Source organism: Schistocerca serialis, chromosome 4 (assembly GCF_023864345.2).
Source record: "Schistocerca serialis cubense isolate TAMUIC-IGC-003099 chromosome 4, iqSchSeri2.2, whole genome shotgun sequence".
NCBI classification, from domain to species: domain Eukaryota; kingdom Metazoa; phylum Arthropoda; class Insecta; order Orthoptera; family Acrididae; genus Schistocerca; species Schistocerca serialis.
This window is the reverse complement of record NC_064641.1, coordinates 34,625,049-34,651,999: the sequence shown is the minus strand read 5'-3', so window position 1 is coordinate 34,651,999 and position 26,951 is coordinate 34,625,049. Positions and strand designations below refer to the sequence as shown.

The window sequence follows — 26,951 nt, the reverse complement described above, 5'->3', positions numbered from 1 at the left end:
CACGCGCATTTTCATTTCGCTGTGTATATGTGGAAGTAATGTTACCTGACTCAAAGGAACGTACAATTTCTGAATTAGAAAATCTCTCCGTGGTAGTCAACATGTCTCTTACATAAGACTAGCAGCATTCTATGGGTAATTTACCATTCTATCTCACGTTACATTAACCTCAAAAGGATGTGGTTACTCATTTGTTTGCCCATTTAATAGTTGCACCTTTTCCGTTGTATCAATAGTTAAAGGTTATGAGGTTTGTGTGTTTTTGAAGTCGCTCTCTTTTGTTAACACAAATGTAAGAAATTTCAAATATTGTCAGAAGACAAGGGATAAAAATAACTCACCAAAACAGCCCCATTAAAAAATTTTGCCCAAAAGTATCAGGAAAACTAGATCTGTACCAGATACCAGGAATTTACTAACAACTGGAACATATTTGGTATCAAGTACCAACAGCTCGTCGGTGCATTCAAATACTGAATAAATGTAAACTTTGGCAGCCCACCTACGCCAACACAATAAAACATCTCATACGCCTCAAGCTCTCACATCATCCCTGTCTAGCGTCCTTGCAACCACCTATACCTTCTGCCGCCCGCCACCTTTGCTGTGCCATGCCACTATCATTAAGCAGTTGTTCATCACGTTCGATAATTTTTCGTTTGTCAAGCATTCTGTTTAAAACTTTGTTTAAACACGTAAAACACCACGATGTTAAGGTAAATATGCAGTGTGTGATCGCGTAAACAGTGTAATCTAGTAATTAAATACGATTATTACATGGTTTTTATAATTCCTTCTGATGCCGATGTTTAGCTATGTATAACGCCTTTTTGGCGGTCTACTTTAATTATTTATTATGAGTAAGGCTTCGGTCTCGTTGTTGTTGTTGTTTCTAAGTGTGCTGTAAACGTAAGGTGATGGCAAATTCAGAAAGGTGTACATACGCAGATCGAAGCGACGAATGAGTGTTTGAACCAACGCCAATTTTAACTCTGGTCACCAGCTCACTAGGCACAGGTGCTGACCACTATACCACCATGGTTCAGTGGCTTTCCACAACTGCACCTACTTACAATAGTATGCCTCCATGCTGAGTCCCAATTCCCATTCAGGCCACGGCCCACTAAACCAGAATAGCATTGCACATGCTCTCAAACTTATTGGCATAGCACCTGAGCATCGAAGGAAGCGGAGTTTCCTGTCTGAAACCCAATCCAGTTCCAGAGCCCCTGAAATGCTGTTAGAGTTTAGGGAGAATACCAGCTGGATTGAGGTGTGAACGTGAATTTGGATTGAGGGAGGTGTGCTGGCATAGTCTGTGCAGCTGTCCAGAGCCATTGTGCCAACGTGGCGAAGTCGTTAGAGCATCTGCCTAGTGAGTGGGAGACCCAGGTTGGAACAGCTTTGGTACAAATTTTCATTTCTCGCTTCAGTCGGCGCGCGTAGTTGGGTGCGCGCGTAGTTGGGTGCGCGCGTAGTTGGGTGCGCGCGTAGTTGGGTGCGCGCGTAGTTGGGTGCGCGCGTAGTTGGGCGCGCGCGTAGTTGGGCGCGCGCGTAGTTGGGCGCGCGCGTAGTTGGGCGCGCGCGTAGTTGGGCGCGCGCGTAGTTGGGCGCGCGCGTAGTTGGGCGCGCGCGTAGTTGGGCGCGCGCGTAGTTGGGCGCGCGCGTAGTTGGGCGCGCGCGTAGTTGGGCGCGCGCGTAGTTGGGCGCGCGCGTAGTTGGGCGCGCGCGTAGTTGGGCGCGCGCGTAGTTGGGCGCGCGCGTAGTTGGGCGCGCGCGTAGTTGGGCGCGCGCGTAGTTGGGCGCGCGCGTAGTTGGGCGCGCGCGTAGTTGGGCGCGCGCGTAGTTGGGCGCGCGCGTAGTTGGGCGCGCGCGTAGTTGGGCGCGCGCGTAGTTGGGCGCGCGCGTAGTTGGGGTTTGCATGAGAGAAAGGGGGGTGAACTGACTGTTATAAAAGGATCTGCAGCTCCACTGGCCTTCAAGTTGCCACCATTGCAGCCTATAACACTGGTGGTCCCATTGCAGAAAGCCGTGGAAGAGTCTCGGCTGTCGGAGGGCTCTCTGCTGGCTGTGTTCCGGACGCGGCGGTCGCGCCGCGCGCTGGCCATCTCGCTGGGCGTGGTATGCGCCGAGCAGCTGGCGGGCATCAATGCGGTGCTCTTCTACACGCAGAGCATCTTCGACGCCGCGGGCGGCGACGTGGACAGCCGGGTGGCGCCCATCATCGTCAGCGGCGTCATGCTGCTCGTGTCGTGCCTGGTGCCCTTCCTGGTGGACCGCCTCGGCCGCAAGTTCCTGCTCATCTTCTCCTCCACGGGCATGTCTCTCGCCCTGGTAAGCCACCGGTCCTAGAGCGTTACAATACCACCACTGTCATCATAACCTAGCATTTCTGGTGTGAAACTCAACTTCCCTTCCTCACACGAATCATGAAGGGCTATGGCCATAATCCATAGTCTTAAATTTCCAGAAAGCGTTTAGTGCAGTGCCGTACAGCACTCAATTGACAAAGTCCTGAACATATGCAACAGGTTCAGAAATGAGTCGCATGAAGACCTTTCAAATAAAAGAACCCAGTACATTGTCTTAGAGGGTGAGTATTCCTCAGACAAGGATACTATCAGTGGTGTCCCAGGGAAGTGTAATAGGACTGCTTCTATCCTTCCTATACATAAACCATCTGACATGTAGAGTGCAACAATCTGCGTGTCAGCTAATGATGCTGTAGTGTACATGAAAGCGTCATAATTGAGCCACTGAAAGTTGATACAGAAAGTGTCCAGTTCGTTTGAAGTGATATATGGCATCTTGCCCTAATGCTGGAAATTCTTCGTTAATGAAGATAAATAGGAAAAAAATTCATATAATGCTCGAATACTACAGTATGAGAAGAAGCGTTGATTAAGCATCTAGTCTACTTGTGGTTAGGTAGGTAAGCACGGGGGGGAGAAAGAGAGGAGAGTTACAAAAATTAAATAGGAATAAGAAAAGAGCGACGTGGGTAAGGTTCTATGAAACCATAGTCAGCACTTAGTCGTAGACAAGTTACCCAAGGAACAAACAGCAGCCAGAGTTCGTGTTCGAACATGCAGAGGCTGATGGAATGTATGATGAGATAAAAGAAATTATTCACATAATTAAGAAGAAATTTTGTGACAATGGACTGGAATTAGATAGTAGGAAAACGAATAGAGAAGTAAACACGCGTGTGTGGACGGTGGGGGGGGGGGGGGAGGGGAGGGGGGGGAGGAAGGAACGGGCCCAGCTGGTAAAATTTTGCACGGATTATAATTTAAGTATCGATAACATTCGGTTTAACTATCATGTAAGAAGATTCTGTACGTGGAAGGGACCTGGAGAAACTGAAATGTGTCGCAATGATTACATAGGTATGGCAGATACTTCAAAACCACATTTTGAAGAGCAAAACATTACCACAGGCAGATTTTGACTTTGGTCATAATTTATCGATGGTTAATTGGGTGTTAAAACTGAAACAGTTGCAAATGTAGGAGATGGCACTTGCATAAGTTGAAAGAACTGGAGGTTGTCGACAGTTTCAAGAGCATTAAATAATGACTGAGGGAAACTAGTGAGATGGATAGGTTTCACATATTGACAGTATTATCGAAAGAGAAGAAAGAGTGAATATGACATGGGAAACACTGCGAGTAGGTTTCGAAAGAACACTAAAAGACCTAACCCGAAACAGGGCCCTGGAACAGGCTATATTTCCTCAGACCTGCTGATTTTGTGGGAGGAGCCAGCTATTACAAAATTACTTCATCTGGTGTGTAAGACAAGGGGCAGAGGAAATACTTTGATTTTAATAAGAATTTAATAATTCAAATTCCAAAGAAGGTTGGTGCTGATAGATGTGAATATTAGCGAACTATCAGTTTAATAAGGTATGGTTACAAAATACTAATACGAATTATTTTCAGAGTAATAGAAAAACTGATTGATTCCGACCTTCGAGAAGATCATTTTGACTTCTGGGCAAACGTTAAAACACGCGAGGGTATACAGACCCTACGACTTGTTTTAGAACATAGGTTAAAGAAAGACAAACCTAAGTTTAAGCTTTTGAAGATTTGGAGAAAGCTTTTGATAATATCGATTGGAATACACTCCGAATTATGGAGGTAGTAGGGCGAAACTAGAGAGCGAAAGACTATTTACAACTTTGTCCGTCTTCTGCAACTGTAAGTATTTTTAAAAAATCAGCAACCAGTACCACAAAGTTTTTATGGCTTTACCGGATTCAGGCACCTAGAAGGGCGTTACTAGCGATCATTCGCACATTCTGAAAAATGGCACAAGGTGCCTGAAACCCGTAAAGCAGTAAATGTTCTTTCGTGGAACTGATTGCTGCTTTTTATCGACAAATATTTAAGCTGTGCATCAAAGGACATGGAAGGCAAACAGTGGTTGAGAAGGAAGTGAGACATGATTGTAGCCTATCCCTGATGGCGTTCAATCTGTGTATTTAGCAAGCATTAATGAAAAGAGAGATTTGGAAAGGGAATAAAGGTTCAGTGAGAAGAAATAAAAACTTCGAGGTTCGTCGATGATATGGTAATTCTGTCAGGCAGAAAAGGACATAAAAGAGCAGTTGAATGGGATAGTGTTTATAAAAAGATTGATAAATGAACATGAACCAAAATAAAATAATGGTGATGGGATGTGGTCGAATCAAATCGGGTGACATTAAGGGAATTAGATTAGGAAATGATACTACAACTAACCGATTGATTTCGCTGTTTGAGTAGCAGAATGACGAAGGTTGAAGTGAAGATGACAAAAAAATGTAGACTGAAAACTGCAAGAAAATAATTTCTGAAGAGTAGACATTCGCTAACGTTAAATATAAATTTACCTGTTAGGAAGTCTCTTCCAAAAGTATTTGTATCGAATGTAACCCAGCACGGAAGTGAAACGTGGCAAATAATTTTAATGAAGAAAAGTAGTTCTTGAAATGTGATGCCACTGAAGAGCACTGAAGGTTACATGGGTAGATAAAATAACTAAGGAACTCCCCCATGGGGCTCGCCACTCTTCGGCAGGTTCGTGCTTGGCTGCCATAGGGCCCCGGTCTCTGTAGCATCTTTTCTCTTCCGTTCTGCATGTCTATGCTCTTGTTATTCTTTTTCCCCTCCCTTGGGGAACATGTCTGGGGTGTTCTTGGGAATAATCCTCATTGTCTGTAGCTGACATGCAGTCAGTCTCACCACTGTTTTTCGTTCCCTTTTCCTTTCTTTGTTCCCCTTCTCCTCGCGTTCCTCCGCTTCGGCGTTTGAGGTTGCTCTTTTTGTTCTTCCTCTCTGTGCGCTCCTGACGACCGGCCCACCCATCCGACGTGTAACAGGTGACTGGGTAACACGTAATTCCCAGCCCAGTGTCGACAGGCAGAGTTTGCACACACTGGGCCAGGCCCAGGGAGGGGTGATTGCCCGAGTTGCTACCTCCCCAAATTGCCGATTGGCCCCTCTGTCAGGTGTTGAGGTGGTGTGATCTGAGATGTGAACGACCACCTAAGGATGGTGCACCCCTTGGGAAGTGGCCCCCCAGTTGGAAGGAGTGTACCATCAGACACACTGGCAGCCATGGGGATATTCTCACAATGAGCCAATTATCTTCACAATCAACGTCTACGAAATGTAAACGGAATGAGTCTAAAGATTCAAAGATCCTTCCAGCTGCACCACGGTTCCTCATGGTTTCATATACTGAAGACAGTCAGTCCTTTACAACGGTAAATCCGTGTAATATTCAGAAAGGTGTTCATGCTATTGCCGGTCCTGTGAAATACTGCTCTCGTTTATGGAATGGCACTTCGCTTTTGGGGACTACTGCTGATTCTCAATCACAACAACTGCTTGCCACCTCGCTTCTCCACTGCTAGCCTGTTCGTGTCTAGGCCCTCAGACATCTGAATTCTTCCCATGGTGTTATTTACACTAGGCTGCTCAGCAGTCTGACTGAGACCGACATATAGTCTTACCTCTCCGATCAGGGTGTGATTATCGTCCATCAGGTGATGAAGGTAGATTCCTCCTTAATGCCCACCCACTCTTTTTCTCGCCTTGGATAGAGTGGTGCTTCTGTCAAAGATAAAAGTAGGCTCCGAAAGTCTCACAGTCAAACTGTAGGCCTACATACCGAACCGAAAGCCCTACCAGTGTCACCGTTTCAGCCACACTAGAACGTCTTGTGGACACGCAGCCAAATGTATCACCTGTGGTAGGCATGCACACGAGGGCGATTGGCCGCCGCCGCCGCCGCCGCCGCCGCCGCCTCCTCCTCCTCCTCCTCCTCCTCCTCCTCCTCGCTATATCAACTTTCGGGACTGTCCCATGTATCTTGATGAGCAGCCTATCCAAGAGATCTGGGTAAAGGAAAAACCCCCTTACCCAGTCGCTCGCAACGTTATTGGCTAATCCCAAACCCTGTGTTCTCCCGTCTGGCACTTGCAGTTCTGTTCTTGTTACCTCTCGATCCATGAAAGACATGGCCACGGAGACATAAGACCTCAAATTCCGCTCTGAGGTTGTGAAATCGTCCAGTGTCAAGGTAGCATCGCCATCCACCCGTCCAGCTGTGCAACAATCGATCAAACTCTCGCCTCAAGAGGCGAAGCCACCAGCTACAAAACTGATAGCCCGGAAAGAACAGTAGTAGTACTCACGTGTAGACTTCCTATGTCCCTCCCGTGTCTTCCTCTACTAATTGGAAAGGCAACTCAAATATCCTCTTTTGCGGTGTTGCCACGTGATACCTTAGCCCAGCCCCTCTGTGTCGCCGGTGCGCACCACCAACAGTTTTTCTGCGTTGGACTCCACAGACCGACAGCACAAGAAAGCCGATGCTTGTGTGGGCCTCATGGAGCAGGATCCTCCTGTTTCTATGCCCTTTAACAGCGAGTCTACGCAGGCTGCCAGTCGGCAGCCGCTTAGGTGACACCTCCTTCATTTCTTCGTGACTCTCCTCCAATGGAACGTTTGCGGTCTTCGGGCACACAAAGAGGATTTTCAGCTGCTTTTAGCATCACAGCGTCCCCTTACACTCTTCTTCCAGGAAACAAAATTGTCCTCACGACCACTTTGACCCTCTGCATTTCTTCCCAGTTCGTTTTGATCTTCCCCCTGTGGTCAGCATTCCATCTCATGGGGGTGTCATTGTGCTCATACGGGATAACGTTCATAGACAAACCGTTATCAAGCTGTTGAAGTTCGCCTTTTCCCTCCTCTCACTTTCTCCCTCTATACCATTTATGTGTCTGTCATTCGATGTCACAAGTGTTGACTTCGTCCAGCTTATTGGGCAGCTACCTCCCCCATTTCTGCTACTTGGTGACTTTTATGCACATAATTCCCTTTGGGATTCTCGCAGAATCTGTCAGAGATGCCCTCTTGGCTGATCTTTTTAATCAACTCAACATCTTCTGTCGTAACACTGGAGCACCCACATTCCTTTGACTCCTCGCACACCTTTTCTCATCTGGACCTACCCTTCTGTACTGCCCAGCTTTCCCATCGTCTTGAGTGGTCGTTCTGACACCCACTCGAGTGACTATTTACCGTGTGCTATCAGTTTCCTGACACCTACTCCACCTGCGTGCACACCCAAATGGCAGATTACTGACTGGCAGCTTTACTCCTCCCTGGCGACCTTCGAAGAACAAGATTTCCCCAGTTGTGATGACCAGGTGAAATCTCACCAACGTTATCCTTACTGCTACAGAGCGTTCCATTGCTCGCACTTCCTCTTTACGACGCCGTGTCCCAGTCCCTTGGTGGACCGAGACATGCCGCGACGCAATTCGCGCCTGGAGACGTGCTCTCCACGTTTTTAACCGCCTTCCTACAATGGCTAACTGCTTTCATTATAAACAGATGCGTGAGAAGTGTCGTCGCGTTCTTAGGGATAGCAAAAAAAGCTAGCTGGATTTCATTCACTAGTTCTTTCAGCAGCTCCACCCCTTCCTCTGTCGTGTGGGCCAACCTTAGATGGATCTCTGAGAAAAAGATCCGTTAGACAGTTCCCCGCCTGACAGTTGCAGAGGATGTCATCGTGGACCCTATTGCTATCTCCATCGCCTTGGGCCGACATTTTTTTTTTTTCGGACATTTCGAGCTCATCACACTATCACCCTGCCTTCCTCCATCGGAAACGATCGGAGGCGGCTCGGCCGGTACCCTTCTCTTCTCAGAATCGTGTGTGCTACAATGCCGCCTTTACTATGAAGTAGTTACACAGGTATAAAAAGGTCTGAACAGGGTACGAAATACGCATGGTCACGGATGCAGACCACTATGGCAGTGCTAAGCTGTGGAGATACTTACTTGCGCTTCCACAGTATCTGTAATAATGGAAGGCACAATGACAAATGTTCTCTACGTAATCAATATTGTGAACCACCAGCACTCCTTCATGCCTGATATATCTCTCAACGTCTATGGCATCTTCCAGCAGGATAACTGTCCGCTTAGATGGCTGGAATAAAGCTACAGTGATAGAGGAGCGCGATAATGAACTAACGTGGATATCCTAGCCAGCAAACTGGCGAACCCTGTGAAACACAGACGCAATCGCGAGGCAGCTAATCGCCTACAAACCACAGGCCTTAAAGTTCGTAGACATCTGGTTTCACACACCTCCAGAAACCTAGCGAGGAACTGTTGAAATAGGGCCACGCAGAACTGTTGAGTTTTGCTTTCCCAAGTTGTACCAACAGAATTAAGTTTGCCGTCCGGCGACACCACAGTGGTGGTGTGCGCGAAATAGCGGTTAACGGCCAGCGACACCACAGTGGTGTCGTCTGCATAGTATCGCTCAGTGGCCGGCGACAGCACTATAGTATCTTTCTCATTCTGTTGTTTTGTTTAGGTAACAAGAAGTTACACACGTCTACAAGTTTTTTTTGTTTTGTTTTTATAAGTACCTGTGCGCTTTCATCATGGCAGACGAAAGAGACGATACAATTATTTACGATTAATGAGCGGAAATCTTGTCTGACGTTCTTGACGACTTGGCCGATTGCGAAGAAGACATCGGATATAAAAAATGAAAGTGAAGCAGAATTGTCGGAAGCTAGTTAAATACGTCCAAGAAGAATTCGGCGAACGCTACGGTTGCCAACTGATTCGGATGAATCAGACGAAGAAGATAATGATTTACTGAGGACCAATAATAAATTTGAAGGATCTCAGAGTACCCACACATTTCTCGAAGATACATAGAGCGTCGCGGATATCGTAGAATTATAAATTGGAAACTATCTATTTGAATATATTAGCAACGAAACCAACGAGTATAATAGACAAAATGGCAATAGAAGGAAACTGGATTTTAAAAAATGCCAAATTTGTCGCCGTTACGAGACCCGAACATAGAAAATGGTATGGGGTTACTATCCTTACGGGAACTGTAAAAAAGCAAGGATCGATGATTATTGGTCAACGAATCCGTTGATATACGGATATTTCGCAAAACGATGTCTCGCAACCGATTCAGACAAATATTATAATTTTTTCCGACAACAATTAACCGGATAATGCCGACCGGCTTTTCAAAGAGCAATTCGTAATTCATTTTTCCAAAAAGTTTAAAGAAACGTTTAATCTAAGTTAAAACATTTCATTTGATGAAGGAACGATACCGTGGTGTGGACAGTTAAATTTTAAAGTTTACAATCCGTCGAAAATTACGAAATATGGTACACTCATTCGGATTCTGTGTGATTAGAGTACGGGATACATTTCCTCATTCAAGATATATTCCGGTGCTGGACAACCTTTAGCAAAAACAGTTATGGAACTATTGACACATTCTTATGGAAAGTGGCATCACCTCCACATGGATAATTATTAGAACAGAGTTGAACTTGCAGAGAAGTTACTTGGAAAGAAAATTAGAGTTTGTGGAACGACTCGGCAAAATAAAGGATTTCCGGAAAAATTAAAGCGCGCAAAAGTCAATGTGTCTGAAGCTAGTCATCAACGGAAAGGTGACAAGTGGCCGGCGACAAGCCAAGTATTCCGAATTAGCGCTGCCGAGACGTGCGGACGGCAAAGTGTCAAGCAAATGGTCATAATGTTTTCACCTGTTAGTCTATTTGCTTCTTCTTCTCCTCCTCCTCCTCCTCCTCCTCTCTGTGCTCCAAGCACGCCATACGCTCCGTAAACAGATACATCGACACAATATTTTCCACAAGCATGAAGGGGGCGAAGCTACTGCCATTTGGTTCTTAATTCACCTGACAAAAATGAATGAAAACTTTAGTGTTTTAAAGGGGTGGTGGGCTTCTTTTAAAGCGTTTGGAGGGCCTTTCAAAGGTTATAATGCTTTTGCACCCGTCAGTTCTTGAAATAAACTGTAAAAATGGCTGCGTGTTGGCCTGAAGAGGAACGCCACGACTGTCGGCACTTAGCAGCAACATCTCAAACTGCAGTGTTACATTTGCAGCGTGGTCGCAACTACTGGTATGCCCAGAGCTCTACTTCGACCTATCATTTAGAACACTTACTCGACAATTTTTCGATAAATTCACTGCCAGAATTCGCAGTGATTGTCGTACTATAACACCTAATCGTCCCATGACAAAAGTACAACGTTCCTTACGTTATGAGCAATCGATAAAGCGTAGTTTTATTTTTTGCCTGTAGGGGCCGCCCTCTACCGAACTGGTAACTTGAGGACCTTTGCGGCGTCGTTACACGCAATAAAACAGTACATTTATTACTAAAAATGAAAGGCGTTGCTGATTCTTCCGCTTCGACTGGCGGTTACGCGATCCAGAGAAGAACCCGCTGAATCCATTTGCGGACTCACGGCTGCGGAGAAACCTGCATCAGCGCAGAGTGGAAATCGATGACACACTGCTTTGGCTGTTCAGCTCCCCACTGGCGAGGTATGGACGCCCCGTCGGTAACGGGGCTTGGACACAGTGGTGACCAAGACGTGTGTGCTTTTTATTCACACACCGAGGAGTACTCAGTTCCTCCCAGGTCACTGCCTGCGTTGTGCTCGCAGGTGGACCGCAGTGTCGGATGCTGTGTAGTCGTGCTAAATGCTGAACCTGGCCCATCCCTACGGTAGGCCTTCAGACCTGTGCGTCGCCGCAGTGTAGGGCAGCTTCTGCTCTGGACCGCAGTCGTGTTAGTAGAGCCCCGGAATGTCCATCAGGTTTGGCTGCTGTGCATCAGTACTGGATGCTGGACTCCATCAACCGTGGTTTCGGATCGCTAATCGTATCGTGTGGCAGCAAGCACAAGACCAACAATAGAACAATCTCTCACACAAAGGGTTACCATACCGTAACCAGAGAATCACTTGTGTAAGACATGAACGCTATCGATCCTAGTGATACAGGGCTATTACAAATGATTGAAGCGATTTCATAAATTCGCTGTAGCTCCATTCATTGACATATGGTCACGACACACTACAGATACGTAGAAAAACTCATAAAGTTTTGTTCGGCTGAAGCCGCACTTCAGGTTTCTGCCGCCAGAGCGCTCGAGAGCGCAGTGAGACAAAATAGCGACAGGAGCCGAGAAAGCGTATGTCGTGCTTGAAATGCACTCACATCAGTCAGTCGTAACAGTGCAACCACACTTCAGGACGAAGTTCAACAAAGATCCACCAACTGCTAACTCCATTCGGCGATGGTATGCGCAGTTTAAAGCTTCTGGATGCCTCTGTAAGGGGAAATCAACGGGTCGGCCTGCAGTGAGCGAAGAAACTGTTGAACGCGTGCGGGCAAGTTTCACGCGTAGCCCGCGGAAGTCGACGAATAAAGCAAGCAGGGAGCTAAACGTACCACAGCCGACGGTTTGGAAAATCTTACGGAAAAGGCTAAGGCAGAAGCCTTACCGTTTACAATTGCTACAAGCCCTGACACCCGATGACAAAGTCAAACGCTTTGAATTTTCGGCGCGATTGCAGCAGCTCATGGAAGAGGATGCGTTCAGTGCGAAACTTGTTTTCAGTGATGAAGCAACATTTTTTCTTAATGTTGAAGTGAACAGACACAATGTGCGAATCTGGGCGGTAGAGAATCCTCACGCATTCGTGCAGCAAATTCGCAATTCACCAAAAGTTAACGTGTTTTGTGCAATCTCACGGTTTAAAGTTTACGGCCCCTTTTTCTTCTGCGATAAAAACGTTACAGGGCACGTGTATCTGGACATGTTGGAAAATTGGCTCATGCCACAACTGGAGATCGACAGCGCCGACTTCATCTTTCAACAGGATGGTGCTCCACCGCACTTCCATCATGATGTTCGGCATTTCTTAAACAGGAGACTGGAAAACCGATGGATCGGTCGTGGTGGAGATCATGATCAGCAATTCATGTCATGGCCTCCACGCTCTCCCGACTTAACCCCATGCGATTTCTTTCTGTAGGGTTATGTGAAAGATTCAGTGTTTAAACCTCCTCTACTAAGAAACGTGACAGAACTGCGAGCTCGCATCAACGATGCTTTCGAACATGGGGACATGCTGCGCCGAGTGTGGGAGGAACTTGATTATCGGCTTGATGTCTGCCGAATCACTAAAGGGGCACATATCGAACATTTGTGAATGCCTAAAAAAACTTTTTGAGTTTTTGTATGTGTGTGCAAATCATTGTGAAAATATCTCAAATAATAGTTATTGTAGAGCTGTGAAATCGCTTCAATCATTTGTAATAACCCTGTAGTACAGAAAACTACTGGTGGAGGAGTACCTGTCACCGAGGAGAGGCTCTGCTCTGTGGCATTAGCAATGACCGAACTGATTCTGCTCTTCCCGAGTCATCAGCGGTCTTCAGTTCCGCTGCGTTTGCTTAAGACATTAGTCAGAGGGCCCTCACAGCTTTGTCAAACTCCTGCCAGATGTTGTTGCGTCCTACCCAATGTCTGTCGCGAAAAAGTTACGGGAGTAACAAAGGTGATTCGGTCTGCACTGTTCAAACCAGGCTCGCCCTCTCTCGTAAGAGTGCCTAGGCGGCTGTCCTCCTGACCCAAGAACAGTCTTGAAATATTTGCGCTTCCTGGATGCTAACTGGCTATACTTCAGCATGATTAACGCTGGCTGCTCTAACTTAGAATACAAATTAGTCTCAAGTTTCGATACTACTTTTGTCGCATAACATGCCTGATGCGTTTCGTCTTGCACATTTCAGTGATCTAAGAAAGATATACTCCTAAGTACAAGACACAAGCAAAAGATTAACACCTAACACTACCCTCCCCCCCCCCCCCTCCTCCCAAAATGGTGAGAGCTAACATGTTTCTTTAGATATGCCACGTCCATCTTAAGCCACTCATTGAGACTAATCATTTATAGCTCCGAAACTGCACCGATATTTATCGCTATTTTCACTCACTGTCCCAAAGAGCCCCCAGATATTTTATGTGGGATGAACATCTGTTGAATTAGCGGACCCTTTGAGTTGCGGTATGATTCGTTGCACCTGGAATGTATGTGTGCAGCCCTATGAACGCATCTGTTATTTTGGAAGATTGAAATGTTGTCAACATACTCACCATAAAGTATAAAAATCGGCAACACTTAGTCACCAAGAATGCTGACATAAAAAATGTCATTTCATGTTCTCGATAACGTAAATAAGTTGCCCCGAGTCATGGTACGGAGAACATACCAAGCCTTTTCCAGCTCATACATCTCCCACGCCGGCCGGAGTGGCCTAGCGGCTCTAGGCGCTACAGTCGCAGGTTCGAATCCTGCCTCGGACATGGATGTGTGTGATGTCCTTAGGTTAGTTAGCTTTAAGTACTTCTAACAAGGGAACCTCCCCATCGCACCCCCCTCAGATTTAGCGGTAAGTTGGCACAGTGGATAGGCCTTGAAAAACTGAACACAGATCAATTGAGAAAACAGGAAGAAGTTGTGTAGAACTGTGAAAAAATAAACAAAATATACAAACTGAGTAGTTCAAGGGAAGATAAGCAACACTAAAGACGATAGGAACGCAGGAGCGCCGTGGTCTTGTGGTAATGTGAGCAGCTGCGGAACGAAAGGTCCTAGGTTCAAATCTTCAAACAAGTGTATTTTTTAATTTATTTTCAGTTTATGTGACACTCTGTTTTCATCACTTTTTTGGGAGTGATTATCACATCCACGAGAAAACCTAAATCGGGCAAGGTAGAAGAATCTTTTTACCCATTCGCCAAGTGTACAAGTTAGGTGGGTCGACAACATATTCCTGTCATGTGACGCACATGCCGTCACCAGTGTCGTATAGAATATATCAGATGCGTTTCCCTGTGGAGGAATCGGTTGACCTATGACCTTACGATCAAATATTTTCTGTTCCCATTGGAGAGGCACGTCCTTTCGTCTACTAATCGCACGGTTTTGCAGTGCGGTCGCAAAACACAGACACTAAACTTATTACAGTGAAGAGAGATGTCAATGAACGAACGGACAGATAATAACTATGCAAAAATAAAGTAAAATTTTCAGTCGAGGGAAGATTTGAACCAAGGATCTTTCGTTCAGCAGTTGCTCACGCTACCACTGGACCACGGCGCTTCTAAGCACACGTTGTCTATGATATTGCTTATGTGGCCCATGGACTACTCAGTTTGCATATTTTGCTTATTTTTTCACAGTTCCACACAACTTCTTCCTGTTTTCTCAATTGATCTGTGTTCAGTTTATCAAGGCCTATCCACTGTGCCAAGTTATAACTAAATCTGAGGGGGGTGCGATGGGGAAGTTCCCTTGTAAGTTCTATGGGACTGATGAGGTTGTAGCCCGTGGTCTAGGGGTAGCGTCTTTGATTCATAATAAAAACGTCTTCGGTCCCGGGTTCGATCCCCGCCACTGCCTAAATTTTGATAAATAATCAGCATTGATGGCTGAAGACTTCCGGCATAAGAAGTCAGCCTCATTCTGCCAATGGCCTTGTCAAAGAGGGCGGCGGAGCGGATAGAGGTTCAGGGCACTCTCTTGTCCTAGGGGTGGGAAATTGCCCCTAAAGGTGGAAGAATCAGCAATGATCAACGACATCAGGATGCAGAAGGCAATGGAAACGACTGCATTAAAGTCACGTAACGTGTATCCGCAGGACATGTGGCCTGTAATGGAAGAAGTGTCATGATGGTCTCTCCATTGGAAAAAGATTCCGGAATAGTCCCCCATTCGGATCTCCGGGAGGGGACTGCCAAGGGGGAGGTTACCATGAGAAAAAGATTGAATAATCAACGAAAGGATAACGTTCTACGAGTCGGGGCGTGAAATGTCAGAAGCTTGAACGTGGTAGGGAAGCTAGAAAATGTGAAAAGGGAAATGCAAAGGCTCAATCTAGATATAGTAGGGGTCAGTGAAGTGGAAGGAAGACAAGGATTTCTGGTCAGATGAGTATCGGGTAATATCAACAGCAGCAGAAAATGGTGTAACAGGTGTAGGATTCGTTATGAATAGGAAGGTAGGGCAGAGGGTGTGTTACTGTGAACCGTTCAGTGACCGGGTTGTTCTAATCAGAATCGACAGCAGACCAACACCGACAACGATAGTTCGGGTATACATGCCGACGTCGCAAGCTGAAGATGAACAGATAAAGTGTATGAGAATATTGAAAGGGTAATGCAGTATGTAAAGGGGGACGAAAATCTAATAGTCATGGGCGACTGGAATGCAGTTCTAGCGGAAGGAGTAGAAGAAAAGGTTACAGGAGAAAATGGGCTTGGGACAAGGAATGAAAGAGGAGAAAGACTAATTGAGTTCCGTAACAAGTTTCAGCTAGTAATAGCGAATACCCTGTTCAAGAATAACAAGAGGAGGAGGTATACTTGGAAAAAGCCGGGAGATACGGGAAGATTTCAATTAGATTACATCATGGTCAGACAGATTCCGAAACCAGATACTGGATTGTAAGGCGTACCCAGTAGCAGATATAGACTCAGATCACAATATAGTAGTGATGAAGACTAGGCTGAAGTTCAAGACATTAGTCAGGAAGAATCAATACGCAAAGAAGTGGGATACGGAAGTACTAAGGAATTACGAGATACGTTTGAAGTTCTCTAACGCTATAGATACAGCAATAAGGAATAGCGCAGTAGGCAGTACAGTTGAAGAGGAATGGCCATCTCTAAAAAGGGCCATCACAGAAGTTGGGATGGAAAACATAGGTACAAAGAAGGTAGCTGCGAAGAAACCATGGGTAACAGAAGAAATACTTCAGTTGATTGATGAAAGAAGGAAGTACAAACATGTTCCGGGAAAATCAGGAATACAGAACTACAAGTCGCTGAGGAATGAAATAAATAGGAAGTGCAGGGAAGCTAAGACGAAATGGCTGCAGGAAAAATGTGAAGACATCGAAAAAGATATGATTGTCGGAAGGACAGACTCAGCATACAGGAAAGTCAAAACAACCTTTGGTGACATTAAAAGCAACGGTGGTAACATTAAGAGTGCAACGGGAATTCCACTGTTAAATGCAGAGGAGAGAGCAGATAGGTGGAAAGAATACATTGAAAGCCTCTATGAGGGTGAAGATTTGTCTGATGTGATAGAAGAAGAAACAGGAGTCGATTTAGAAGAGATAGGGGATCCAGTATTAGAATCGGAATTTAAAAGAGCTTTGGAGGACGTAGGTCAAATAAGGCAGAAGGAATAGATAACATTCCATCAGAATTTCTAAAATCATTGGGGAAGTGGCAACAAAACGACTATTCACGTTGGTGTGTAGCATATGAGTCTGGCGATATACCATCTAACTTTCGGAAAAGCATCATTCACATGATTCCGAAGACGGCAAGAGCTGACAAGTGCGAGAATTATCGCACAGTCAGCTTAACAGCTCATGCATCGAAGCTGCTTACAAGAATAACATACAGAAGAATGGAAAAGAAAATTGAGAATGCGCTAGGTGAAGACCAGTTTGGCTATAAAATGGTGCAAGCTGTTCGAGATTCTGAAAAAAGTAGGGGTAAGCTATAGGGAGAGACGGGTCATATACAATATGTACAGCAACCAAGAGGGAATAATAAGAGTGGACGATCAAGAACGAACTGCTCGTATTAAGATGGGTGTAAGACAAGGCTGTAGCCTTTCGCCCCTGCTCTTCAATCAGTACATCGAGGAAACAATGATGGAAATAAAAGAAAGGTTCAGGAGTGGAATTAAAATACAAGGTGAAAGGATATCAATGATAAGATTTGCTGATGACATTGCTATCCTGAGTGAAAGTGAAGAAGAATTAAATGATCTGCTGAACGGAATGAACAGTCTAATGAGTACACAGTATGGTTTGAGCGTAAATCGGAGAAAGACGAAGGCAATGAGAAGTAGTAGAAATGAGAACAGCGAGAAACTTAACATCAGGATTGATGGTCACGAAGTCAATGAAGTTAAGGAATTTTGCTACCTAGGCAGTAAAATAACCAATGACGGACGGAGCGAGGAGGACATCAAAAGCAGACTCGCTATGGCAAAAAAGGCATTTCTGGCCAAGAGAAGTCTACTAATATCAAATACCGGCCTTAATTTGAGGAAGAAATTTCTGAGGATGTACGTCTGGAGTACAGCATTGTATGGTAGTGAAACATGGACTGTGGGAAAACCGGAACAGAAGAGAATCGAAGCATTTGAGCTGTGGTGCTATAGACGAATGTTGAAAATTAGGTTGACTAATAAGAAATGAGGTTCTACGCAGAATCGGAGAGGAAAGGAATATGTGGAAAACACTGTTAAGGAGAAGGGACAGGATGATAGGACATCTGCTAAGACATGAGGGAATGACTTCCACGGTACTAGACGGAACTGTAGAGGGCAAAAACTGTAGAGGAAGACAGAGATTGGAATACGTCAAGCAAATAATTGAGGACGTAGGTTGCAAGTGCTACTCTGAGATGAAGAGGTTAGCACAGGAAAGGAATTCGTGGCGGGCCGCATCAAACCAGTCAGTCAGACTGATAAAAAAAAAGGGACTGATGACCTCAGATGTTAAGTCCCATAGTGCTCAGAGCCATTTACATCTCCCACATACCGCGTATTCAACGCCTCATGAACCATCCGCGCATTCGACAGCGTGCATCATTTGAGAAAATAGACTCGTCAGACGACACTACACAGCTTGCGACAAGGGAACAGCGCCTCTAGAGTGCAATAATGTTGCTATAACAATTAGCACTTCGACGCTGGCAAGTTTAAAAATGGAATAATTGTCAAATTCTGTTGACAGATGTGAAAATTACCGTACTATCAGTTTAATAAGTCACAGCTGCAAAATACTAACGCGAATTCCTTACAGACGAATGGAAAAACTGGTAGAAGCCGACCTCTGGGAAGATGAGTTTGGATTCCGTAGAAATATTGGAACACTTGAGGCAATACTGACCTTACGACTTATCTTAGAAGCTAGATTAAGGCAACGCAAACCTACGTATCTAACTTTTGTAGACTCACAGAAAGCTTTTGACAATGTTGACTGGAATACTCTCTTCCAAATTCTAAAGGTGGCAGGGGTAAAATACAGGGAGCGAAAGGCTATTTTTAATTTGTACAGAAACCAGATGGCAGTTAAGAGTCGAGGGGCATGAAAGGGAAGCAGTGGGTGAGAAGGGAGTGAGACAGGGTTGTAGCCTTTCCTCGACGTTATTCAATATGTATATTGAGCGAGAAGTAAAGGAAACAAAAGAAAAATTCGGAGTAGGTATTAAAATCCATGGAGAAGAAATAAAAACTTCGATGTTCGCCGGTGACATTGTAATTCTGTCAGACAGCAAAGGACCTAGAAGAGCTGCTGAACGGAATGGACAGTGGCTTGAAAGGTGGGTATAAGATGAACATCAACAAAAGCAAAACGAGGATAATTAAATGTAGTCGAATTAAATCGGGTGATGCTGAGGGAATTAGATGGGGAAATGACACTTAAAGTAGTAAAGGAGTTTTGCTATTTGGGGAGCAAAATAACTGATGGTCGAAGTAGAGAATATATAAAATGTAGACTGGCAATGGCAAGGAAAGCGTTTCTGAACAAAAGTTTAACATCTAGTATAGATTTAAGTGTCAGGAAGTCGTTTCTGAAAGTATTTGTATGGAGTGCAGCCGTGTATGGAAGTGAAACATTTACGATAAATAGTTTGGACAAGAAGAGAATAGAAGCTTTCGAAATGTGGTGCTACAGAAGAATGCTGAAGATTAGATGGGTAGATCACATAACTAATGAGGAAGTATTGAATAGGATTGGGAAGAAGTGGAGTTTGTGGCACAACTTGACAAGGAAGAGGGACCGGTTGGTAGGACATATTCTGAGGCATCAGGTGATCACAAATTTAGCATTGGAGGGCAGCGTGGAGGGTAAAAATCGTAGAGGGAGACCAAGAAATGAATACGCTAAGCAGATTCAGAAGGATGCAGGTTGCAGTAAGTACTGGGAGATGAAGCAGCTTGCACAGGATAGGGTAGCATGGAGAGCTGCATCAAACCAGTCTCCTGACTGAAGACCACAACTACTACTACCAAATTCTGTCATTGCAGTCGGTTGGTATAATTTTCGCCACATGATAAATTGTCAGTTTTTATTTTTATAGACACGTTTCCAGACTTCAGTTAAATCTTAGTCAAAGCAGGCCAATATTCCCTTTCGACAAACTATATTTTCACGTTGGCAACTCATCTGCTTCTACCATAGCTATTAACTTTCAGAACATCAGAGAATAGAATAACTTCTCAACATATAAACCGCAGAGCTTACAATCCGTTATGTCACACGTTAATCCATGAAGCTTAAAAGCCAACATTTATACCAGATTGTTTACTTGGAAATAAATTACTGGAACTTACGTTCCATTATTTCAAAAAATGCGATTACATCATTGGAAGTTGCGCAACGCGTCAAGGGGCCATCATTGATACTTTTCACCCCACCCCCCCCCACCCCCACTGACTTTTGTGGTAGGACTACCCAGTGGCGGACAAATATCGGGGCCGCACGGGACGCGCGCGCCTTCTGCCCCCCCCCCCCTCCACCCCTCTGTGTCTCTTCGTGTGGCCGATCGCGTAGCCACCCGCGCCGCCCTGGCTAGTCAGCCCGCACGCTATTCGTTCGTTTCGTCAGTCAACTCTACTGAATAGAGTTATCGTGTAGTTGTACTTTCCTATGTAGTACGCGTGTCCGCGTTATCATATTTTACACGTTTCTGTCTGGCACATAGATAGCTAACGTATACCTACGAGAAAAGTCGCGGCCATTTCAGTGATATCGATACGTTATTCTGTCTGGCATTTCGTCGGGAAAAGTCGCGAATATTCTATTTTCTTGCACAGAGAACCTTCCATAAGTAGCGTTATAAATACGGACTATTCGTCGAATAGGAAGCTAGTTTGCATTCAGAAGCAGAAAATTAAGACTGAAGAATGAATGAGTAAAAAGTCCTAGTTGTAGCAAGTGCAAGTGCGAAGATTAGTCGACAGTGACCAGTTGATTAAGTATTAATAGTAGTAATTTCTCAGTAAAAATATTGTTAAGAGACATCTTTAGCGTCCTTTCCTTGAGGTTTTCTGTATCCGCCACTGCTACCACCACAGACAGAATTTATTGGTTTCACAATCGGAGTGCCTGTATGAGAAAATCACTCACTACTCTCTGCACTATTGATTCGCACGTCAGACAGCTTTGACTCCCGTAAATAACAATTCTGTTCGTGAATTATAGAAAACAGTTTCATCAGTTATTCAGGCTGGTGGCTGTGGTTGGTGGCTTCGTCGTTACTGGTTCCTCTTCTTGAGTGGAGGTGAAAATATTTTGCCACACTGCCGCCAGCCGCTCTCTGCCCTCAACATAGCCAGCGCGTGTATTAGGAAGCAAACTAACCAAATATCTGTACTGTTCCCTAAAGCTGAACTTTCCAGACAGTATGAGAAAAGAGTGTGCTGCACAAGCCACCCAAAGAACACCAACATCGAACAAAAATAATTGTAGTTTGCATACGAAGAGATGATGGTACCTTTGCCAAACTTTGACTCCACAGTAACGACTCTCCTGATAACGAAACCCTCCTAAACAATTTGTTAAAGCGAAAAGGGTATAAAACTAACACTACTCTTCAAGCAAGAAATTGACGAAGATTCCAACGCGCCGGCTAATACAAAAGCTTCTTACACATACAACAAAGTAATTATACCGCCCAGTAACATTAACGTGACAACCGCCTATGTTACACGTTAACATGCAATAACCACTCACAGATGGCAGCACCAACAGTGGAGGGTATACAGGGTGTTACAAAAAGGTACGGCCAAACTTTCAGGAAACTTTCCTCACACACGAATAAAGAAAAGATATTATGTGGACCTGTGTCCGGAAACGCTTAATCTCCATGTTAGAGCTCATTTTAGTTTCGTCGGTATGTACTGTACTTCCTCGATTCACCGCCAGCTGACTCAATTGAAGAAAGGTAATGTTGACTTCGGTGCTTGTGTTGACATGCGACTCATTGCTCTACAGTACTAGCATCAAGCACATCAGTACGTAGCATCAACGGGTTAGTGTTCATCACGAACGTGGTTTTGCAGTCAGTGCAATGTTTACAAATGCGGAGTTGGCAGATGCCCATTTTATGTATGGATTAGCACGGAGCAATAGCCGTGGCGCGGTACGTTTGTATCGAGACAGATTTCCAGAACGAAGGTGCCCCGACAGGAAGACGTTCGAAGCAATTGATCGGCGTCTTAGGGAGCACGGAACATTCCAGCCTATGACTCGCGACTGTGGAAGACCTAGAACGACGAGGACACCTGCAATGGACGAGGCAATTCTTCGTGCAGTTGACAATAACCCTAATGTCAGCGTCTGAGAAGTTGCTGCTGTACAAGGTAACGTTGACCACGTCACTGTATGGAGTGTGCTACGGGAGAACCAGTTGTTTCCGTATCATGTACAACGTGTGCAGGCACTATCAGCAGCTGATTGGCCTCCACGGGTACACTTCTGCGAATGGTTCATCCAACAATGTGTCAATCCTCATTTCAGTGCAAATGTTCTCTTTACGGATGAGGCTTCATTCCAACGCGATCAAATTGTAAATCTTCACAATCAACATGTGTGGACTGACGAGAATCCGCACGCATTTGTGCAATCCATATTTTCTGTGAGCGTTTGGGCAGGCATTGTTGGTGATGTCTTGATTGCGCCCCATGTTCTTCCACCTACGCTAAATGGAGCACGTTATCATGATTTCATACGGGATACTCTACCTGTGCTGCTAGAACATGTGCCTTTACAAGTACCACACAACATGTGGTTCATGCACGATGGAGCTCCTGCACATTTCAGTCGAAGTGTTCGTACGCTTCTCAACAACAGATTCGGTGACCGATGGATTGGTAGAGGCGGACCAATTCCATGGCCTCCACGCTCTCCTGACCTCAACCCTCTTGACTTTCATTTATGGGGGCATTTGAAAGCTCTTGTCTACGCAACCCCGGTACTAAAAGTAGAGACTTCGTGCTCGTATTGTGGACGGCTGTGATACAATACGCCATCCTCCAGGGCTGCATCAGCGCATCGGGGATTCCATGCGACGGAGGGTGGATGCATGTATCCTCGCCAACGGAGGACATTTTGAACATTTCCTGTAACAAAGTGTTTGAAGTCACGCTGGTACGTTCTGTTGCTGTGTGTTTCCATTCCACGATCAATGCGATTTGAGGAGAAGTAATAAAATGAGCTCTAACATGGAAAGTAAGCGTTTCCGGACACATGTCCACATAACATTTTGTTTCTTTGTGTGTGAGGAATGTTTCCTGAAAGTTTAGCCGTACCTTTTTGTAACACCCTGTATAAAGCGTGTGGAGGGGGTGCGGAAAACAGTGCAGTCGCTGTTGTTATGCGGAAACAGTGTGATCAGACGTTCAAAACATGACCATCGGCTTTCGGGACAAGGGTGGAAGCGTTTCCGAAACGGCTAAGTCTGTAAACTGTTAATATGCCACAGTAATTGAAGCATACAACGCAAGGCAAAATGACACTAACGAAAACTCGTTGCCGAGGCAAAATAGTGCAACACGGGCCATAGATGACAGGGTGAACGATGGCATCAGATGTGTACAGGCGAGTAGACGTGCTACAGTTGATCAAGATACCGCCTAGATAAACAAAGGCGCTACCAAGTGTCTCCTCAACGACCGTTCGGCAAACGTTGTTGTGTATGGGTCTCCACACCAGGCACCTGGTTCATGCTGACTGATGTCAATCGGCGACGAAAGCTGGAATATGCACGCCAGTACCGCAACTCGACGCCCACTGATTGGCGACAGGTGGTCTTTCCAGACGAATCGTTTTAGGCGCCATTGGACACATGGCCGTTGACGTGTATGGCGTGAAAAGTCTGAAAGCAAACACCTTGCAACAGTAGTCGAAAGCGTCTAGGCTGGAAGATATTTCTCGGGTCTACTTATTCTGGATGGCACAGTGGATAAACGCAAGTATGCATCTATACTTGCGGACCGTGTCTACCCCTACATGCAGTTTATTCCTCGGCACAGTGCCATATACCAGCAATACAACGCAACGTATCTCAGCTCGCAGCGAACATGTGTGCTTTAAGAGCACCAGGATCAGTTTACATTAATTCCCAGATAACGGAATCCCTCAGACTCACACAGTCAATCTGTGGGACCGATCGATCGGGCTGTTCGCGCCATCGATTCTAAACAGAGGATCCAAGCCCAGCTGGCCATGACACGGGAGTCGTCTTGGCTCTACACACCTGTCGGTACTATGCAAACCTCATTACTCTCTCCTTGAATATCTCGCAAAAGGTGATTATTCAGGCTTTCTACAGGTAGTCATTTTGTGACTAGACAGTAAGCAAGCACAGGTGACAATCTAGTCCTGACATGGCAAATCCTCCAGCAAGATAGGCAGTACGTGCTTCAGAAAGCGGTGATAACTAGCCCCAGTTGATCCCTGTGTTAACACGTATGGCTCTAATAATGTATCGCCAGTTTTGTTCCTCAGTCTTTCTACGTTATTCAATTTTAATAAATTTCTTAGAATTCACTGAAATAAGTCATTCATTAAATTCGCAGGTTAATTGCTGTCGCTACCAAAGTCGTCTAGTCATCATAACGTCGTGATGTTTATTTTTCGAGGTACTAAGTCCAGCTGTATCGTAATAAGAACTTTAATTGTTCCCTCCCCAAGTTTTATTCTAGAGACTGATAACATTGCCGAAGGAAATGTTGCAGGCAGTTTTTGGGGCTTTCTTCTACCTCAGCGAAGCGGGCCACAACACTGAGGACATCGGCTGGCTTCCTCTGACTGCCCTTGTTTTCTACATCTTCGTCTATACTCCAGGTCAGTACCGGCGTATCCGTTGAAAAATAATTCAGCATATTCGCAGCTTACGCAGGATTATTAAAGTTTGTCTGTAGGAGAATGTGTTCGGTAGTATGCAAGTTGACATTATTGGATATTTAAAATGATAGCCAACCTACACCTGTAGATAGATAACGTAAACGCAACTATTCAGTCTTACGTAATGGAACACACAGCCCTCTGCACGGAGTGGAGTTCTGCGGTTCGTCCGGTCATCCAGATTTGTTTTCCGTCATTACCTCAAATTTCTCTAAAGAAATGCCAGTGTTTCTTCAATAGATCGTTTTCAATAAGCTTTCCATCCAACTCAAGTGGAGACTTGTCAGTGTCCTTGATGTCAACTTGGCGTTAAATTCCAACCTTCTGTTACTCCTTATCACTAGCATGTTACCTCATAAAAACTGCACAAGTTCATGAGGCCATCACTGTTTTTTCTTTTTCCTTTCTTCTTTTCCTGCTTCTTTCTTCTCTTTTCCTGCTTCTTTCTTCTCTTTTCCTGCTTCTTTCTTCTCTTTTCCTGCTTCTTTCTTCTCTTTTCCTGCTTCTTTCTTCTCTTTTCCTGCTTCTTTCTTCTCTTTTCCTGCTTCTTTCTTCTCTTTTCCTGCTTCTTTCTTCTCTTTTCCTGCTTCTTTCTTCTCTTTTCCTGCTTCTTTCTTCTCTTTTCCTGCTTCTTTCTTCTCTTTTCCTGCTTCTTTCTTCTCTTTTCCTGCTTCTTTCTTCTCTTTTCCTGCTTCTTTCTTCTCTTTTCCTGCTTCTTTCTTTCTTTCTTCTCTTTTCCTGCTTCTTTCTTTCTTTCTTCTCTTTTCCTGCTTCTTTCTTTCTTTCTTCTCTTTTCCTGCTTCTTTCTTTCTTTCTTCTCTTTTCCTGCTTCTTTCTATTATCTCTAAGTGCATTTAAAGCTATTTACTGCAGCAAAAATCGGTAGAATGCTTACAGTAAAATGCTTACAGTAAACTACTTACAGTAAACTATAGATACTCAAATATAATTTGATCGGAGACTACAGTCAATAGAAGTCTATCGGTAGCTTTTGGGTGATCTGAAACGACCTATTTTTCATCAAAAATATTTGAAATTCGATTCTACATGTGTTGGTCAACAGATGGCCACAGGTAAGAAACAAAGTATTAAATATGCTGGGAAATTTGAGTGAGGAAACCGTACCCAGGGAGATGTTTATATTAATAGGACAATTTTCAGGGAGACGACTAGGAGCAGTGTGACAAACCAATAGGACCAATAGGAACAATATAAGCATAAATAGGGTATTGTAATGAATTAGTCGGAATGTGTAAGGATTGGTACTTTTTTACTGAACGCCATTCTGTTTACACCCCCTGTCAGCTTCAGATCTTGTGTGTTGCTGTTAGTGTGTTGGTTTGAGCATACTCTGTTTCGGTTGTGTGTTTGTCATTGTGTAGCTTAATTTTTACTTCAGTAAGACAGATTACTCCCAGCTACTGTAGATATATTTATTGGCTCGTTTCCCATTGAGAAGCTGGGTGTTTAACGCATTATGTCTTATTTATCGACGCCCGTCGCCTGTTCCAGGCTACGGAGGACTGCCTTTCACCGTAGCGGGTGAAGTGTTCGCTCCGAATTTGAAGGCCGTCGCAATGCCGATGGCTGCCTTCGTGTCGTGGTTCATGTCCTTCCTGGTCACCAGATTTTTCGGAGACATCACAGATGCCCTTGGAAACTACGGAGCGTTCTTCGTGTTCTCGTTATGTTCTCTGCTCGCATCACTCTACGTTTACTTCTTTGTTCCAGAAACAAATGGGAAGACATTAGAAGAAATACAGATAATGCTCGAGAATGGATAGCACATCATCATAATCACTTTATCCATTGCATTAGAGCAATCTTTTATAATTTCGCTTAAGGCTCAGATTCGCAGCTGCGTGTGTTGAACTGAGGGCAAGAGATGTTAATATATTAACAACTCCTGTTCGCAGACACAAGGAATGTAAATCTGTATTTTCAGGTTTCCGATCTTTCTTGAACAGCTATAAGAATATTTCCGTAATGGCTATGTACCCTCAGTGTCAGACAGCATCGGTAATTAACTTCACCTCCGATCAAACATCTTAAATCCAAACAGTTCCTACGCCAATATTAACGATCTGGACTTAACGTAATTGCTAGTCAGATGTCTTGGAACGACCGTCAGTAAATTTTAAATCAATGAAGCTAGATTGGCCGTGAAATTTTAGAGATTTTAAAGGATCATTTTCCCTAGTTAAAATTGTTTTACTTTAGGAAGTAGATGGGAAGAAACGAATAGCGTAAACGAAAATACGGAAAATATTCCAGCTTAATAAAATTGCATCCGTTCAATATCAATAACGCAGAGAGAGACTAATTCTGGATGTCATTCTGTCAAATTTCTGCATTTCTCCGAAATGTTGTTCAGAGGTCTGCACATGTTAAACTGTAAAATTTGCTCCAGTGCTTACTTCATAAATATCATTGGTGAATTTCGGTTATAAGTTTTAAGGCAATCTATTTTCATATTTGTATGAAATGACCTAACTTTCAAGCGGGAAACTACGCTTAAATGAAGCACAAAGAGTAAGAAAATATTTGTAGGCAGAAGTGGTTAAAT

At 44.6% G+C, this 26,951-nt stretch overlaps 2 protein-coding genes across 2 annotated transcripts in view; one reads left to right on the top strand and one right to left on the bottom strand.

Moving 5' to 3' along the window:
• Positions 1-24,348, top strand: part of LOC126474202 (facilitated trehalose transporter Tret1-2 homolog) — a 104,325-nt gene extending 79,977 nt beyond the window's left edge. Inside the window, exons 5-6 of the mRNA XM_050101665.1 lie at positions 2,026-2,334; positions 24,217-24,348. Coding sequence (XP_049957622.1) covers positions 2,026-2,334; positions 24,217-24,348 — 441 coding nt within the window. The remainder of the gene's footprint in view (positions 1-2,025; positions 2,335-24,216) is intronic.
• Positions 24,349-24,768: 420 nt separating this feature from the next.
• LOC126474201 (nucleolar protein 58-like) lies at positions 24,769-25,239 on the bottom strand. The gene has a single exon (XM_050101664.1). It carries the CDS (start codon positions 25,237-25,239, stop codon positions 24,769-24,771), a length of 471 nt encoding a protein of 156 aa, XP_049957621.1.
• Between the last annotated feature and the right edge of the window lie 1,712 nt (positions 25,240-26,951).

Coding starts and splice junctions, on each gene's coding strand:
- LOC126474201 (XM_050101664.1), bottom strand. CDS start 25,239: ATGCACTTAGAGATAATAGAAAGAAGCAGGAAAAGAGAAGAAAGAAAG.